General features: G+C 44.1%; 1 protein-coding gene across 3 annotated transcripts in view; it reads left to right on the top strand.

Moving 5' to 3' along the window:
* Kdm2a (lysine demethylase 2A) overlaps positions 1-16,068 on the top strand; it is an 82,048-nt gene extending 65,980 nt beyond the window's left edge. For all 3 annotated transcript variants that reach the window (XM_021656225.2, XM_021656226.2, XM_021656227.2), the window contains 9 exons: positions 839-922; positions 2,527-2,796; positions 3,271-3,402; positions 5,364-5,453; positions 7,398-8,107; positions 9,901-10,064; positions 11,258-11,416; positions 11,927-12,142; positions 12,973-16,068. In XM_021656225.2, coding sequence (XP_021511900.1) covers positions 839-922; positions 2,527-2,796; positions 3,271-3,402; positions 5,364-5,453; positions 7,398-8,107; positions 9,901-10,064; positions 11,258-11,416; positions 11,927-12,142; positions 12,973-13,154 — 2,007 coding nt within the window. In that variant the 3' untranslated portion in view covers positions 13,155-16,068. The remainder of the gene's footprint in view (positions 1-838; positions 923-2,526; positions 2,797-3,270; positions 3,403-5,363; positions 5,454-7,397; positions 8,108-9,900; positions 10,065-11,257; positions 11,417-11,926; positions 12,143-12,972) is intronic.
* Positions 16,069-17,780: the final 1,712 nt, after the last annotated feature.

The following is a 17,780-nucleotide window of genomic DNA, read 5'->3' as shown; positions in this document are numbered from 1 at the left end:
TTTTATTGAAGTCATAAGAACCATTGATCTAAACTGTTCCTTTTCCATTAATAGTTTAAATGCAAAACAGACTCAACTTGTGTGTGTGTGTGTGTGTGTGTGTGTGCGCGCGCGCGTGCGCTGTGAACCTCCAAAGAGTATGCAGCTGTAATCAGCCTTAAAACAAGTCTGTGTCTGGGGATGTAGCTCATTAGTAGAGCATTACTTGGAATGTGCATGTGTGAGCTTATGAGTAAGTCCACCAAAAGTAATATCCTGTTGAACCAGGACATGAAGGTTATATTATCTTAATAATTTAATAGCCGCCATTCATTTTGATGCCTCTTTGCCCACACTCACAAATAAAAACAAAACTGATAATTGCTGCTATAGAGAAGTACAGAAGTAATGTAAAGTTTTACTATCCTTTGTAGAATTGCTTGACAGGTAACACTGTAACACTATATATGGAACCTAGTTGCTTCAGTGTCTTAGAGATATAGATATGGTATTGAGAGCAAAGCAATCTGTCCTCTGTGGTTGTTTGTTGAGGCAAAGTCTCGCTGATTAGCCATGGCTGGCCTAGCATTTACTGTGTAGATCTGCTTCCTTAGTTTTAGTAGTAATGTCGCCTCGCAATGCACCCAACCAAGGTTAAAAGTCTTGATAGCAATAGTTGGAGGTTTCTCTTTCATTGTTGATTTACTTGATTTGCAATAAGTCTGTATGGAGGAGAAATATAACCAACCTCCTCCTCTGGTGCTGAAGGGGCAGGGATAAGGCCAAGTCTGGATGCTGTTGAGAGTGCTTGGGTTTTGTGTTCACCGTGCTCAACTTTTTGCTTCTCTTTGATCCTTAGATTTTGCTGGAGGAACTTGCCAGTAGTGATCCCAAGTTAGCCCTCACTGGAGTTCCTATAGTGCAGTGGCCAAAAAGGGATAAGGTAAGAGACTCTTATGCTTGATCTTCAAACCGCTTAAGTTTATTGCCAATTAATCACCACCATTCTGGAAATAAAAACATGGGTTTTGTTTGGTGCCGTGATAGTCAGGCAAGGTGGCACAAAAGCTGGTGCATCTCTGTGAGTTTGAGGCCAGCCAGAGCTACATAGTGAGATCTTGCCTCACAAAAACAAGAAAAACCTAATGGTGGTACAGGCCTTTCTTTGATCCCAGCACTCAGAAAATAGAGAGAGGAAGATTTTGATAAGTTCGTCAGGGTTAACATAGCAAGACCCTATCTCAATAAATTAGTAAATAAAGTGCTAATAGTTATTACTTGATTCTCTCCTAACTTCATAGTTCAGGGTAATTGGCTCTCTTTGAGGTTGACTTTCTTTTTTTCTTTTTTTTTTTTTCAATAAATAAATCTTAATTTATTATGTATACAGTATTCTGCCTACACGCCAGAAAAGGTCTCTAGATCTCATTATAGAAGGTTTTGAGCCACCATGTAGTTGCCAGGAATTGAACTAAGGACCTCTGGAAAAGTAGCCAGTGCTCTTAACCTCTGAGCCATCTCTCCAGCTCAAAATTGATTTTCTTTCTGAAACTATCATACTGGAGCCCTCTCTTCAGATTCAGATGCTTTAGTTTGCATTGGTTGACCACAGTAGATGTCCCTTCTTCTGACCCAGAAACTCAGTGAAATGGGATTTAAAGCTAATTTAAGGCACTACATATGTATCTAAAACTAGAAGGTTTTTGTTATAGTGAAACCATGATCCCAAGAATTACCACCCTCCCTGTATTGAAACAGGGTCTCACCAAGCTGGCCTGCTTCTACCTCTATGTGCTAGGATGACAGGTAGATTACCAGATTACCATCACACCCACCCAGCGAAAATTAAAAAGAATTTTCATCAGCAAATAAATTTTCAGTTACTTTTTTTCATGCCTGTGAAGCTTACATTTATAACTTTTTACCCTTACTGTCTATGTCAGAGTTGGTGTATTCTGTCCTGACCATGAGCCAAATTAGGCCTCTTTTCAGTGTTTCCTAACTGAAAGTTCCAAAGCCATAACATCCCAGGGGTATTTAAGCAGAATGTTAAAAGTGTGGGGTTGAGTAATATCTTTTTGGTTTTTCAAGACAGGGTTTTCTCTGTGTTCCAGGCTGTTCTGGAACTCACTCTGTAGACCAGGCTGGCCTTGAACTCAGAGATCCACCTTCCTCTGCCTCCCAAATGCTGGGATTAAAAGCTTGCAATGCCGCCAAGCCTTACAGCTCTCTAAATTGAAAAGGATAGCAGAGCATTAGGTCAGAGATTGGCAAAGTTTTCTATCACTGTTGAGATTCTGTGGGTTTGTATGCTACACAGAATGTCACAGTTTTACAGCATTTGAAAACACCCATAGATAATACATAAATAAATGACATGGCTCATTTTATTATTTTTTTATTAATTATTTTATAAATTTATTTTTAAAAATAGGCAGGGGGCAGATTTGTCAAGTCCTAGGCCAGGTACATAGCCATGTAATCTTCTGCCCTCTCCAGTTTTAAAGTAACCAGATATGATTGACCTTAACTGCTTTCTTTTTCCAGCTTAAATTCCCTACCAGGCCAAAGGTAAGGGTTCCTACCATTCCCATCACAAAGCCTCACACCATGAAGCCAGCTCCACGTTTAACACCTGTAAGGCCTGCTGCTGCCTCCCCCATTGTGTCAGGAGCCCGGAGGAGGAGAGTGCGCTGTAGGAAATGCAAAGCATGTGTGCAAGGAGAATGTGGTGTCTGCCACTACTGCAGGGATATGAAGAAGTTTGGTGGGCCTGGACGAATGAAGCAATCCTGTGTCCTTCGACAGTGCTTAGCAGTAAGTGATCTGGGTAAAAAAAAAACTTTGCAAGAAGTGGTGCCAGAGTTTCTCTGCTGGTGCCAGAGAAACTATAATGTGTAAAGTTTCTGCTGAGATGGAGCTCCTCTCCCTTGGTTTAGAAGAAAGATATCCATAGTAAAAATAATCTAATGTTATGGCCCTACTTACCTAATGTTCAAATAGGACACCAGCCTTTGGAGAGCAAGTCACTGTTTTCTGTCCCCTTTTTAATAAGGGACCTGTGAGGCCAAAGACAAGCCAACAAAGAGTGACTTAATTACCTCTGATAGTCTAGTTCCTGGGCAGTTAAGTCCCCAGTCTTCTTTCCTAGTCATTTTCCCACCAAAACCCTCCCTGCTTACTACCTTGTCTTTGTGCATCCCAGGTGAACCAAGTCTCCCATCTTTATTTAAAGGGAATATGAAATTTAAAGGTTCTAAATCTGGTCTGCTGATCTTTGTTCTCTTGTAGCCCAGACTGCCTCATTCAGTTACGTGTTCTCTCTGTGGAGAAGTGGATCAGAATGAAGAAACACAAGACTTTGAGAAGAAGCTCATGGAATGCTGCATATGCAATGAGATAGTTCATCCTGGCTGCCTCCAGGTAAAGAGATGCCTAAAGGCCCTCCCTTGACAAGAGTGGAACACCTGCCAGTAGAAGCTGTTACTGTACCTACTGTGTACTGGGACATGCCTAAGAGGCCTCTGGACATTGTGTGTGAAGTCTCCAGGCTATTATCATGAAACTTGAAGACATGTTTGAGGATGCTTTAAGCTCCCAGGCATCTATCTCTGCCACATCTTTCATTCTATCTCAGGATGTGGGCTTCAGGGGTGGTGGCAAAAAGAGGGGGTGGTTATAACTCAACCTCAAAAATGGAGTCATGTGATCTAGCTTAAATTTTATGTTCCCAGAGTCCTCTAGGTGATTCTGATACATATCCAAAGAAAAAAAGGTGTTTTTTTTGTTGTTGTTGTGGTTTGTATTTTGGGGTTTTGTTTTGAGATAGAGTCTCACTGTGTAGCCCTGGCTGCACTGGATCTCACTCTGTAAACCACACTGTCCTCGAATTCACAAAGATCCTCCTGTCTCTGCCTCCACAGTACCAGAACTAAAGGCATATGCCACCACTGCTGTTTTACATGCCTTTTTTTTCCCCCCTCCCATGAATCTTTATGAGAAGCCTGTGAAACTGGATCTGTCAAATTAGGTCTCAGTTATATGACTAACTGGTATGGTGACTCTGAGGTGAAAAAAATAAATGGCTTTAGTTTGAATCAGCCTTGGTAACATAGTAAGACCCTTTTTCCCTCCCCCCCACTCAAAGGTGGGCAGGTAGATAAGTAGGTGTATAGGTAGATATGCATAGGCGCTGGTACTTTGGCTTTCACAGAAAGTGTCGGCTGTGTAAGGACTTCCACCGAGGCATTGTCAGTGATGGCAGTCTGCACAATTTCAAGAAAAGTAGCAGGGTGGCTGTGGCACATAACCTTAAATCCCAACACTTGAGAGGCAGAGGTAGGAAGAATTCTATGAATTCCAGGCCAGTCTCGTCTACAGAGTGAATAGAACAGACAGCCGGGGCTACACAGAGAAACCCTGATTTGTTTGTATGTGTTGGGGAAGGGGGATTGTTGAAAAAATATGTGTGTTGGAATTGATAAAAGCTAGAATTTAAGTGGCATATGCCTGTAGACCCTGAATTTTGTGAGTTGTGGCAAAAATATTCTAAGTTTAAGGCAGTCTGAGCTACTATTAACATCCTGACCCAAGAGGCGGTGTGAGAAAGAAAGAAAGAAAGAAAGAAAGAAAGAAAGAAAGAAAGAAAAGAATTGGTAAAATACTATCTTCCCTGTGACAAATTTCAAGGAAGTGTTAAATACTAAGCACTTTTCTGAACAGCTTTCTTTTTTATTTTGTGTAGTTATGGCTGGGTCAGAACTTACTTTGTAGATTAAGTTGACCTTGAATTTACTGAAATCATCCTGCCAAAGCCTCTGCCCCTACCCCTGCCTCTGCCCCTACCCCTGCCTCCTATATACTGAAATTACAGGAAATGCCACCAAATCCAGCTGTTAGCACTTTGAATTTAGTTCTTAACACAAACCAGGGTTTGTTATTATACCTCACGCATTTGAGTTGATGCATTGTTATATGTATCTACATTTTTCAGTTGAGAACGCTAGGTCACTGAAACTCAACTATAGACCTCTGAATCTCAGCAGTCAGTAGTTTGCCCACATAGCAAGATGGGGTCTGGTGCCATTAACATATGATGTTTAGGAGAGGAAACACAACTCTGAACTGGCCCAGACCCTGAAAACTAGGGAGCCTCATTTGTCATGCAGCCAAGAATCACAGTGTCTTGAGTAGCCAGTTAGCAGTGGCATGGAGGGGGTGTTAGCACTGTTTGCTGCTCAGTAGCACTCAGTCTTTAATTCCCATGTAGATCAGTATGTCTAAAAATGGATGACTCTTGCAGGTGCTTCCTACCTGTGTTAACTGTGTCATGTAGAAGGCAGAAAAAAAATTGCCTTCTTTTTAACATCCCTATCTGCCTGTAGATGGATGGAGAGGGGTTGCTTAACGAGGAGTTGCCAAATTGCTGGGAGTGTCCAAAGTGTTACCAGGAAGACAGCTCGGAGAAAGCCCAGGTAAAGGAAATGTTCACTCGGGTAGGTTGCTGTACTATCCAGGGGCTTTCTGTGACCAAGATTATTTTGGTTTTGTTTGTTTAACATCTTTTTTATCTTCCCTTTTTGATTACTCTCCTTCCCCCTCCAATTTGTTGTTTTTGGTTTTTTTATTTTTGGTTTTGTTTTTTGGGGGGTTTCTTTTGTTTTAGTTTTTGCTTTTTCTATCACTAAACACTGTTCCACTCGGGAATTTTGATGTCCTTTTATTCTGTAGTGTACTAGAAAGGCAGGAACCATCTCTGAGCTGTTGAGTTAAAGAATGCAGCCTTGTCCTGTGGAATGTAACTAGACAGGGAGGCAGGCTTGGCCTGTGGTGCTGTTACATACTGGATTTATACACTAGCATTTCTGGTTAAACAGGTTTCCTTTTCTTTCTTTTTTTTTTTTTTTCCCCTTCGTTTTTCTTTTTTGTCATCTTTACATCTTTGTCTTTACCTACCCCATGAGCCCAAATATACAGTTCAGAAGTAGCCAGTCTGCTAGAGAGAGTGGGTATTAGCTTCATGACCTTAGCCCAGGACAGCTAAAGTTGTTGGCCTATTGGTGACTAGAAACATCAGCCAAAGAAACTCTGGTTACTCATGCTGGCAAGGTTAGAGCAGTTGAGGGCACAGACAGCAGGAGATGGCTACCTCCTGTCAGCTCTTCAGGGACCCTGCACAGGCATGAGGATGAAGCATGAAGACAATTGCTTGTCTTTTTAGTTCTTCCACTTAGGCTCTGGGGCAGTTGAAATTTTAGTCAAGATTTTTGTTTTGGTGTTTTGAGACAAGGTCTTACTGTGTAGCCTTGGCTCTGCCCTGAAACTCAGCTATGTAGATTAGGCTGGCTTTGAATTCACAGAGACCCAACAGTCTCTGCCTCCCTGGTGCTGAGATTAAAGGTTTATGCTCCATGCCAGTTGAAATATTTTTGAGGATGAAGGTTTGTAGAGCTGACGACTACCACAAGTTCTCATTGCACATTCTTGGACTAGCAGCTTTTAAATTTGTCTTCACTGTGCTGTTGAGGGTGCAGGTGCTATGCTTTTGTTACATTTTAATATGCTGTGAAAACTAGCCTCCAGAACAAAGATTGCATTTCCTCCATAGTGACCAAAAATGTAAGGAACAAAAGAAATACAGACCAGGATTGTTGCTGGTGACGGAATGTCTCCTTATGGAAAATCTGTCGTATTAATTCGGTATTTAGTAGCGTTTGTTGACTTGAGTTTTGTCTCAGCGTAGCCAGTAGTGGTTGCAGGAAAGGCCAGGTGTCTAGCAGGCACAGGTACTACAAGATGAGGTCTTGGCCTTGTGGGATTCTTCACTGTAATCATAAGCAGGTCTCTCTGCAGTGGCACGGTTCCTCATGGAGAGGTGAACTGAGATAATGCAGCGCTGACTGCTGAAAGGCACTGAAGTCTAGTACTCTGCCCCTGCTTCTTTGTCCATGGTTAGACGAGTTGTTTCATCAACGTGGATTCATCACTTGATTGTAAAAGAGCTAAATTAGAGACAGAAGTAAAAATGGTCAAGTTATACAAAGAATAGAATTGTAATGCAAAAATTATATTTTTTAACCCCCCCCCCCCAAATGCTCAAAACTTGAGGTGCAATGAATAATCTAGGGTATAGAATCAAGAAGCCTTATATTCTAGATTTCATCCTCTATACTTGGACACAAGCCTTTCTCACAGGTAGTTTTCCTAAGTGAACATTTCAGTATTTTGTGTTCTGAAATCAACATTCTATGACCTGGGTGTGAGCTGTTGCCAACAGATCTTGGCAGTCTGGATCACAGGCTCTGAGGAAATGGCCCCCTTTGGCAGCAGTGACCTGGCTTCTCTGAGGTTCTCCTTGTTACTGTAAAGGGTTTAGAAAAAAAGGAAGCACTGGTGTTTCTTTTCTGGGCATTTTGCAGAAGCGGAAAATAGAAGAGAGCGATGAAGAAGCTGTACAAGCCAAAGTCTTACGGCCCCTGAGGAGCTGCGAGGAGCCCCTCACACCCCCGCCTCACTCTCCTACTTCCATGCTGCAACTCATCCACGACCCGGTTTCTCCCCGGGGTATGGTGACTCGGTCATCCCCTGGGGCTGGCCCCAGCGACCACCACAGTGCCAGCCGTGATGAGCGCTTCAAACGGCGGCAGTTGCTGCGGCTACAGGCCACAGAGCGCACCATGGTACGGGAAAAGGAGAACAATCCCAGCGGCAAAAAGGAGCTGTCTGAAGTTGAGAAAGCCAAGATCCGGGGATCGTACCTCACTGTCACGCTACAGAGGCCCACCAAAGAGCTCCACGGGACATCCATTGTGCCCAAGCTGCAGGCCATCACGGCCTCCTCTGCCAACCTTCGCCCTAACCCCCGTGTGCTAATGCAGCACTGTCCAGCCCGAAACCCCCAGCGTGGGGATGAGGAGGGGCTGGGGGGAGAGGAGGAGGAAGAGGAGGAGGAGGAGGAAGATGACAGTGCAGAGGAGGGGGGTGCAGCCAGGCTGAATGGCCGGGGCAGTTGGGCTCAGGATGGAGACGAAAGCTGGATGCAGCGGGAGGTCTGGATGTCTGTCTTCCGCTACCTCAGCCGCAGAGAACTTTGTGAATGTATGCGAGTGTGCAAGACGTGGTATAAATGGTGAGCAGGGATACAGGGGGTCAGGAATAGGGGCAGGGGAGTAGGTGTCAGGTCTTCTGAATTGACAGCAGCATGCACCTTGATATCTGCAGGCATGTTGGTTCTTTTAAGAAGTAAAGGGACCTGGTCTGTGGGTGCTGTTATAGATGTAGTCCATTATACCTCCAGATGTTAGAGGAAGTTTGAGCTTTTGCCTCCTCTCCCTGCTCTTTGTTTCCCTGTCTCTCTGCTGGGGGGAAGGGAAACTCATTTAAGGGATGGATTTATCCAGTTTGTATGAAAATGTAGGGTCTTAGAGGTTGTAAACCTGTTCTTCCCTAACTTAACATATACTGGTTGAGAGTCTATGACAAGCTAGATAATAGTCTAGTTTTTAAGACAGATGATAGCACCAAGAGGAATGGGCAAACTTTACAAAATGAATTTGAAGGTGCTCGTAATCTTACAGTTCTAGTTTTGGTCTCTTTCTCTTCTGTGTTCAGCTTCTAGTTTTAATTATTCTCCAAAGCTAAATAATTCCTTTCTATAACAAGCAGAGCCCAGTCCTGAAGCTGAGACTCCGTTATCCTTTGTAATGGACCATTTCTCCTCTAGTTAAACATACATTTAGTAGAACTAATCCCTAGAGCTCATAAATGAAGAAATTTATCTGGGGTGTTGTGAGGTTTTCCATAAGGGTGTATAATTTTTACTTTGGTTATACTCTGTTGCTATTGTTCTCAGAATTTGGTGTCTTGACCAGCAAAATATATATATATGGAAACATGTTAGAATATGGTAGTGTACACATGTAATCCCAGTATTCAGGAGACTAGAGTCAGGAAGATCTTTGCTAAAACATGAGACCCATGTCTCAGAAAAGAAAAAAAGAAACAAGCAAAGAAAAGCAAATCTCCAGATCTACTGAATCAGAGCCTTTAGGATGGGTCTGTCAGTATGCTCTGGCACGGTGTGTATTTATTTAAGGACTCTTACATCAACATCTGGTGTGCCATCAGTGAGATTTTGTCAATCTAATAATTTCTTTCTGTCAAACAAGTGGGTCTGCCAGCCTCCTGATCCTTGGTTTCCAGGCCAAGGCACATAAGACTCCCATTACATATTATCTCCTTGTGCCCTGCAGGCTGAACTTAAGGGTAAGGACTGTAACATTAACTAGAAAACTGCATGGTGCAATGCTGTCTGTAGACTGCAGTTTTGGACTGAACTGGCTAGAAGGTAGAAGTCAAGCACTTAGGGAAGCAGGTGCCTAGGGTTGAAGGTTGAAGAGGGCTGTCTAGAGTGATAGAGAGTTTCGTTGGGCCTGAGACAGTAATGGGCTCAAGGCAGGATGTGCTGTAGTGGTGATGTGTAGCATCCTTCATCTCCCTCAGTGGCAAGTAACTGACAAGCAAAAGGAGCTGAGCCAAGGAATTTTAGGCAGTGAGAAGTCAAGAAATTTTACAATTATAAAAACTCTGTGTGGAAACCTATTTATTATCTTGTAACCAAGTTAAAAATTAAAGTATTTCTTTAAATTGTTAAATGTCCCTGTACGCCACTCAACAGGAGCCATATAAAGAAAGGGACTCTAGCATACTATTGCCTGGATTTGCAAAGGGTCTAGTTGCTGTAAAGAACAAGGCAGTTTTTGCCTGACTCTGAGGCATAAAGTGACAGTGATCTCTGGTTTTTTATAGGAGAACTTAGAGGAGTGACCTTCAGGTGTTCAGCCTTTACCAGAAGCCTAGCAGAATGCCTTGGAATCACCTTTGACAGGAATATCATTAGTTAAATTCTCTTCCCTCTTACAGGTGCTGTGATAAACGACTTTGGACAAAAATTGACTTGAGTAGGTGTAAGGCCATCGTGCCCCAAGCTCTCAGTGGTATCATCAAGCGGCAGCCAGTAAGCCTCGACCTTAGTTGGACTAACATCTCCAAAAAGCAGCTGACATGGCTGGTCAATAGGTTGCCAGGTAGGTGAGCAGCAAGACCTGCTAGTGTCCTAAGGCCCAGAGGACCAGCAGGGAACATTAATGTTAACATTAACATTGTTAATACTGCTTACAACTGATGCATTGCATGTGTGGTTTAGGCAGTAGTCCTAAACCATGGCTGTTGGGGCCACAATAACTGCCAGTCTCTAAGGCATCACTGGATTGGTGACTGCACAAGAGAGAATAAGGTTGAGTTGCTGCTGCCAGCCCTGCACATTTCCTTAGCATAGATGAGAGAATATGAGTCAGATTTTTGCCTCCACCAGTCCCCTATTAGCCCCTTCAATATCTTAAGGCCACACAGCATCTGTTGTTCTTGTAGAAACATAGTGACTGGGTCTTTATTTTCCTATCTTTTCATGTGTATGCATGTAGGTGAGTGTGCATTTATATATTCATTTGTATTAGAAGTTCATAGGAGGAACATTGGGTCACTCTTCCACTACAGATGTTGAGGCAGGGGCCAGTCAACAGTATAGAGCTTGCATCTGATATGGCTACTCTTGCTATACTGTGGAGATCCCCTATCTTTTTTTTCAATGCTGTAATTACTGACAGCCTGCCACGTCCACCTGCCAAGTATGTGGTTTCTGGGATATGAATTTTGGTCTTGTTCAGTGAGTGTTAAGTGCTTTTAATTGCTTAGCCACCTCCCTAAACCCTCCAGCAATGGGGGTGGGGGTTGTCTGTCTGTCTTTGTCTGTGTGTGCACTTTGGTTTGAGGTGGTAGCCTTTGCACTATGCAGAACTCAAGAGATCAGCCTGCCTTTTCCTCCCAAGTGCTGGGATTAAAGGTATGAGCCATCACACCTAGCTCTAGCAATTGAGTTTGTTGTTTTGTTTTATTTGTGTGTTTGTCTTTTCAAGATAGCTGCTTTGTGTATAGCCCTGGCTATCCTGGCACTCACTTTGTAGACCAGGCTCTCCACTTGCCTCTGCCTCCCAAGTGCTAAGATTAAAAGCACAGGACATCACCATCTGCCACCCAGCTATTTGGTTTTAACACCAAAGTAATGGTTGTAACTTGGAGGCCTAAACACTTGATTAGAACACCATCCCTTCTCTCCCATTAAACTAGGAGATCAATTCTTTTTGGTCAAAACAGCTGGTAACTGAAGATTTGAATTCTATAGAAGCAGAGTATGTTATATGTCTGTTTCTATTTATGGCAGGACTAAAAGACCTCCTACTAGCAGGCTGTTCCTGGTCTGCAGTCTCTGCCCTCAGCACCTCCAGCTGCCCCCTTCTCAGGACCCTTGATCTTCGGTGGGCAGTAGGAATTAAAGACCCTCAAATTCGGGATTTGCTTACTCCACCCACAGATAAACCAGGTAAGCTCTGGGCCTACCTCCTCTACCTGTCTTGTCTTGAGCTTTCTTTTTGGACAGAGCTTGAAACTAAGGTCTCAGAATTAAATTGTGCAAGTCTACAATGCAGTAACAGGCCATATACATGTGCAGGTTATGTACAAGCAAATAACTCCCACAATTTTAAGAGTTTGGGCCCAGAGAGAGAAACCCGAGAACATCTTGCAAGGCTTCTGGGTCAGAGTAGGACGTCGCAAACTCTTTGAATGGTGTGTGGCAACAGAGCCACAGGGCTGTGAGGAAGAAAGACCTGTTCACACGTCACTTTGGAAGTGGAGCATACAATCTGGCACCGAAGAGACAGTGGTCTCACGTTGTTTCCTAGAAACATCCCTATTGTTCACTCTCTCTGTGAAGTGTGTAGTGTGGGTAGTTCTGCTTAACTCTGTCAAAGGGTTCCTAACCAGCTATACCACCTGGGGCTTTGGTAGAGAATTAAAAGTTTTGATCTAAGCTCTTCTCTTGTCTGTGGAGGTCAAGACAATCGAAGCAAGCTCCGGAACATGACTGACTTCCGGCTGGCAGGCCTTGACATCACAGATGCCACTCTCCGGCTCATCATTCGCCACATGCCCCTTTTGTCTCGACTTGACCTCAGTCACTGCAGCCACCTTACAGATCAGTCCTCCAACCTACTCACTGCTGTCGGGTCTTCCACTCGGTACTCCCTCACAGAGCTCAATATGGCAGGTATGCCACTGTCTTTGTTTATGTTAAGAGGTGTCCCTGCTTTCTGGGTCATTTATTTCTTGATTTACATCTGCATGGGGATAGAGAGCTAGCTCAGTGGTCCCTATCTGCCATGTTAGGTGGTTCATAACCTCCTGAAACTATAGTTCCTGGGGATCTGACACCTTACAGCCTTTTGAGCACCTCTACACGTGTTGACATACACACAACTGAATATAAAAAAAAAAAAATTAAATTAAATTTGTAGCTGGGCATGGTGACACAAACCTTTAATCCTGGTGTTTTGGAAGCAGAGGTAGGTAGGTTTCTTGAGTTTGATATTGGCCAGATTTACATAGTAAGACCCTATCTCAAAAAATAATAATAGTAAATTTTAAAATTTTCATTTGGCCAGTTGTTATGGCACACATCTTTGTAAGTCCCAGAAATCCCAGTTCTTGAGAGGCAGGTACAGGCCAATCTCTGCAAGTTCAGGGCCAGCCAGAGCTATATTGAGACCCTTTCTCAAATCAACAGTAAGAAATTTGTATCTGCATGAGAAGAAGAGACTTACATTCCTTTTGAACCAAAAGATCTTTGAGGTGGATAGTAAACTCAGGTGCCTGCATGCATGGCTCCCTTCCAGCCGCTGTTTGGTCAGCCAAACAGCCCTGTGCTGCTCACCTGCGCATGGTCCTTAGAATAAGGCCACAGTACTGATGGCAGCCCTGGACTCTCTAAATGTGATGATTTAGCATATTGGAGAAAGATAGCTAGGAGAACTGGGTGGCCAAAATGGGCTTCTGGCTGTATGTTTATGATCTTTGTTCTCTTTGCCATGTTGCCCACAGGTTGCAATAAATTGACAGACCAGACCCTGTTCTTCCTAAGGCGAATTGCTAATGTCACCTTGATTGACCTTCGAGGATGCAAACAGATCACAAGAAAAGCCTGTGAGCACTTCATCTCAGACTTGTCCATCAACAGCCTCTACTGCCTGTCTGATGAGAAACTGATACAGAAAATTAGCTAAGACATGCTCAGCCCGGACTGAACAGGAAAATCTTCCCCTGCCTTCCCACCAAGGAGAGTCTCTCCCTGACCCTGCGCGGGCTCTGAGGCCAACGACACACTCCCTCTCTGCTCTTTTTTCTCTGAGCCCTTCTCCCATAGGTGGGGCAGAGAGGATGGTGGACACCAAGGTCACTTGCCTGCTCCTCTCCCTCCCAAGGAAAAGAGAGGAGAGGTTGATCAAGGAGAAAGCACAGGCTGTGCTGTCCCAGTACCTGCTTGCTTGCTCGTCTGCCAGCTGGGAAGCTGGGCTCTCAGTTTTGGGGAATTTGTGCATCTTTCACCTGCACTGGGCCAAGAGCCCTTCCTTCTCACCCATGGTCCCCAGCAGTGCCTGGTTCTGAAGCAAACTCCAGGGAGGAAGGCGGTCTTGCCTCCGTGGCCAGGTTCTCCTTGTGATGTCCGTTGCGTGTCTCTCCTCCGTTGCACTCTCCCGGCTTCTGCAGGATGGGCCTATAGCCCTAGAAAACACCAGGCCTGGCAGGTCTCAGTGGTGCTGTGAGATGTCTGAAGCTTTGCTCCATGTCTGTGCTAGCCCTTTTTTCTTTTCCCTGAGCTTGATGCTGTCCAACACTCATTTATATAATGCAGCCCCCATTCTACTACCACCCCCTAAACTTTCCCACTAGTCTCTGAGTCCGTTGTTGCACTTACTGGGGTTATCAAAAGCTCTTCAGAGGAGCTGGGACGGTGCCCCCAGAGATGCCCATTTCATTGCTACCCAGGCATATTCTAAGACAGACATCATCTCCCCTCTGCACCCCCAGTGTTGCCCACCAACTAACTGCCCTTTCCACATGTCCTCTTTCCTGCCTGAAAAGGGTTTCCTAAAATTGGTGACCTCAGAAGGAGCAGCATGTTTCCCCAGGTGGGGGAACAGAGGACTGGTTGAGTTCCCACCTGCCTCCAGGCCAGGCTTCTCCAGGCTCTGGTTTCGCGTGGCCCTCTGAGCCCAGGCCTATGTATAGCCTAGCAGCTCACTGACCTGGTGCCTTTTAAGGGGAGTCCTGAGTGAAAGCCACCTGTCCTCTGCCTGTAGCCTTGGAAGTGTGTGTGCATGTGCCTCTGTGTGTCTAGCTAAGTGTGCTGCACTTGTGTGCAGGGAAGGAGAGGGGAGTATGATGTCTCCCACTCCTCCACCACCGTTTTTCAAGCCCCATCAGCTGCCCCCTGTACTTTGCATTGAACGGCCTGTCCAAAGATCCTCTCTCTAGGGCAGCAGAGAGCTTTTTGCACTTTAAAAAAAGAAAAAGTGGTCGGATTTATTCTGGGTCAATATTTAGAGTGTGAGGAGATGCTCAGCAGAGGCCTGTGGCCAGAGTTCGTCAGTAATACATGCAAATTTGCACTCTGCTCCCCATCTGTAGGAGATTGATAGCACAGCCTTGCCCCGCCTTCTCTTTACCCCAAACATAACCCTTCCCACTTCCTATCCATTTCCTGTTACCCAGCCTCAGGCTTTCCTAAACTCCCATCAGGAGGGACAGAGCCCAGGCACCATGAGTCTAAAGTGTGAATAGCCCAAGGAGGGATGCCACTGCCAAAGCAATAGAGGCAGAAGCATCGTCCCCTCTTCACCACCTAGCCAGCTTTGACCCTGGCATTAACCAGACTTTTTCCAGGAAAACTGGGTTCTGACAAGGGGTGGCATTGTTTCTTCCAATCTGCTGATTTTCTTGGCTGCACCTTAAAAACAGCAGTCAGCTCCCTTGACCCTCTGCCATTCCATTGGTCTTCAGGCCCCAGAATTCTGGGGCTGAAATGTTGAGGAAACGCCAGTGACTTATTCCAGAGTGCCTCAGTTAGGGGAACTTCTGTAAAGAACCCTGGGTGTTGAGCAAAAACCTTATTAATACTATTAATGACCTATAATTAGAAGCTTCCTGCCTCTTTTTTTTTTTTCTTGGTTGCTCCTGTGGAAAATACTAAAATTACTAAGTTTTGTTTGTCGTCTTTATAAAGGGGGAGGTGGAGAGACCCCTTCAGAGCAGGGATTGTGCCGGGAGAGTGCCTCTGACCTTTGGGACAGTTCATCCACAGAAATTTCTAAGCTGATGGCTTGTCTGGGGTTTTGGTATTTGGATTTGGGGGGGGGGGGACAAAACAAGCATTTTACCACACAGAAATCCGTCAGCTGAAAAGGGAGCGGCAGATGGACTGATGCCCTTGCTGGGTCTGTCTTTTCTTTAGGACTATGAGGGAGAATGGTTTTTTTAGAGGTGAGGATTGGTCCTTGCAAAGGAGAGAAATATCTCTGGAGGACAAAGAACATGTAAGTTCATAGTCCTGCATCTACTCTTAACTGCGGTCTTACCAGAACCTGGCCTCCTCAGACTGCAAGACCAGACCTCTGCCTTCATCTTTCCACGTACTGGGGCAAAAAACCACAAAGGAAAGGAAGAAAATTATATATATATATATAATTATATATATATAATATAAAATCACTTGGTGATTAAAAAATAACTGCTCAATAAATAAAACAACTAAAGTCACTATGTTTAAAGGGTTTGGTTTTTTGGGGGGAAATATTGTAAATATATATTTTTTGTTGCTTATTTAGAGTCGATCTACAATGTTGTGCTAAGATTTTTAAATTAAATGTGAGCATTAAGGGAATAAGTCTTAGGCCACCAGCTGACACATTGGCATTATTTTGGGTCAGGGAAGGAAGGAAGCTAGTTGGACTGTTTTCTAAAAGTTCCCCCCAACTTGGTTTTAGAAAGAGCAAAGATGTCTTCTGACATTTGGGAATGGGAGATATTTGTGTAATAAAATTTTTAAAAGACAAAAAAAGAAATAGCCCCCAATGGGAAATATTTTGATTTGGTTTTTTTTGTTTTTGTTTTTAAATAAAAAGACTTTAAAAACAAAAACTAACCCCTTTCTCCTTTGGTGTATGTGTGTGTCTGAGAGGATGGGTCAGAAGGTCACACAGACATGCTGGTGTCCAGCTAAGACCAGGGAATGCTGGCCCCACCTCTCTGGACAGAAACATCTGTGATAACAAGTATTTATACTTAATGTCAAAAGACAACACTTGCTACATCAAGGAAAACTTAAAAAAAATGCTTTCTGTGATTGTAGGCATGTATATATGCTGTGGCATGACTGTGGAGGGCAAAGGGCAGCATAGAGAAGTCTGGTTTTAGCACCATTTGTTATCCAGGGTTCTGGCTTTGTGGCAAATGCCTTTACCCACTGAGCCATCTCTGCAGCTCAAAGCAAACTTTTTTTTAATGGATGCATAAGTATTTTATGTGATAAGGTTATCAGACCTCCCCATGAGTAAATAGTATACTTATTGCCTGTGAACAGCCTTGGCAGTTCTGATCTCTTGCCCCAATCAATAACCAAGACCAACCTTGACGAGGTAAAACTACAGACTAGGTTCCTCCTCGAGGTTAGTGCCTGCCTGAAGCCTCCAGATGGGCTGTGATTGGCGTTTAACCCCCAACTCTCTAACTCAGCCATGTGACCAAATCTGTTGCTAGTTCTCAACCTCTACCCAAGCACTGCCTGCTGTCAGTAATGCTCATTGTATCCCGGGAGGGTTAAATTACTACTCCTCTTAGTGGCCAAAACTAACAGCTTGCTGTATGCACCAAAAACCGGTGTGGCACTAGATAAGTTGACCTGTAGTTAAGTTTCCTGAAGATGAGCTGTTGGTTAGTTGAGAAGCAGAGAAGAGAGAATTGTTAGTTTTACCTCTATTATCTCAAACTCTACTGTTCTCATTCTTGCCACTAGAGTGGAAGCCACCACTGTCCAAGACCTAAATCAGCAACAACCTCTTTCAGAGGTGCTCAGCCTATGGGTCACAATCTGTTTGAGGTTGCCTAAGACCATCAGAAAACATATTTACAATATGATTCATAACAGTAGCAAAGTCCGTTATGAAGTAGCAATAGGGTTGGGAGTCACCACAACATAAGGACCATATTAAAGGTCCACAGAATTAGGAAGGTTAAAAACCACTGCTACAGTTCATCTCAAACTCAGTAGCAAGAACAACTCACCGACTGACTTGGGTCCTACTTAAAATTACGTTGGAAGAGTGGACTTGGTAGGCATCTCTGAGTTTGAGGCCCATGAGTTCCAGGACAGCCAACGCTACAGAGAAACCCTATCTCAGAAAACCAGTTTTGTGTGTGTGTTGTTTGTTTTTTAGGGTTTTGTTTTTGGAGGTTCTTTTATGTTGTCCTAGAACTGATATGTAGACCAGGCTGGCCTCAACTGACTAGTGTGTGTTTCCTGCATGTATGTCTGTACCATGAACATGTTTGGTGTCCATGGAAGCCAAAGAGGAATCAGATCAACCATGTGTGATGATACACACCTTTAATCCCAGCACTTGGGAGGCAGAGGCAGGTGGATCACTGAGTTTCAGGCCAGCCTGGTCTGCAAAGAGAAACCCTGTCTCAAAAAAAAAAGGGGGGGGGGGGGTGTCCCTGGAATTGGAATTACAGATGTAAGCCACCATATGCATGCTGGCAATTAAACCTAGGTCTTCAGGAAGAGTAACCAGTGCTTTTGACTGCTAAGCCATATCACCAACACCTGATTTTTATTTTAAGTATGTATATTA

Source organism: Meriones unguiculatus, chromosome 1 (genome assembly GCF_030254825.1).
Source record: "Meriones unguiculatus strain TT.TT164.6M chromosome 1, Bangor_MerUng_6.1, whole genome shotgun sequence".
NCBI classification, from domain to species: domain Eukaryota; kingdom Metazoa; phylum Chordata; class Mammalia; order Rodentia; family Muridae; genus Meriones; species Meriones unguiculatus.
Note: the sequence above shows the minus strand (reverse complement) of the source record. Positions and strands in the feature narration are given on the sequence as shown.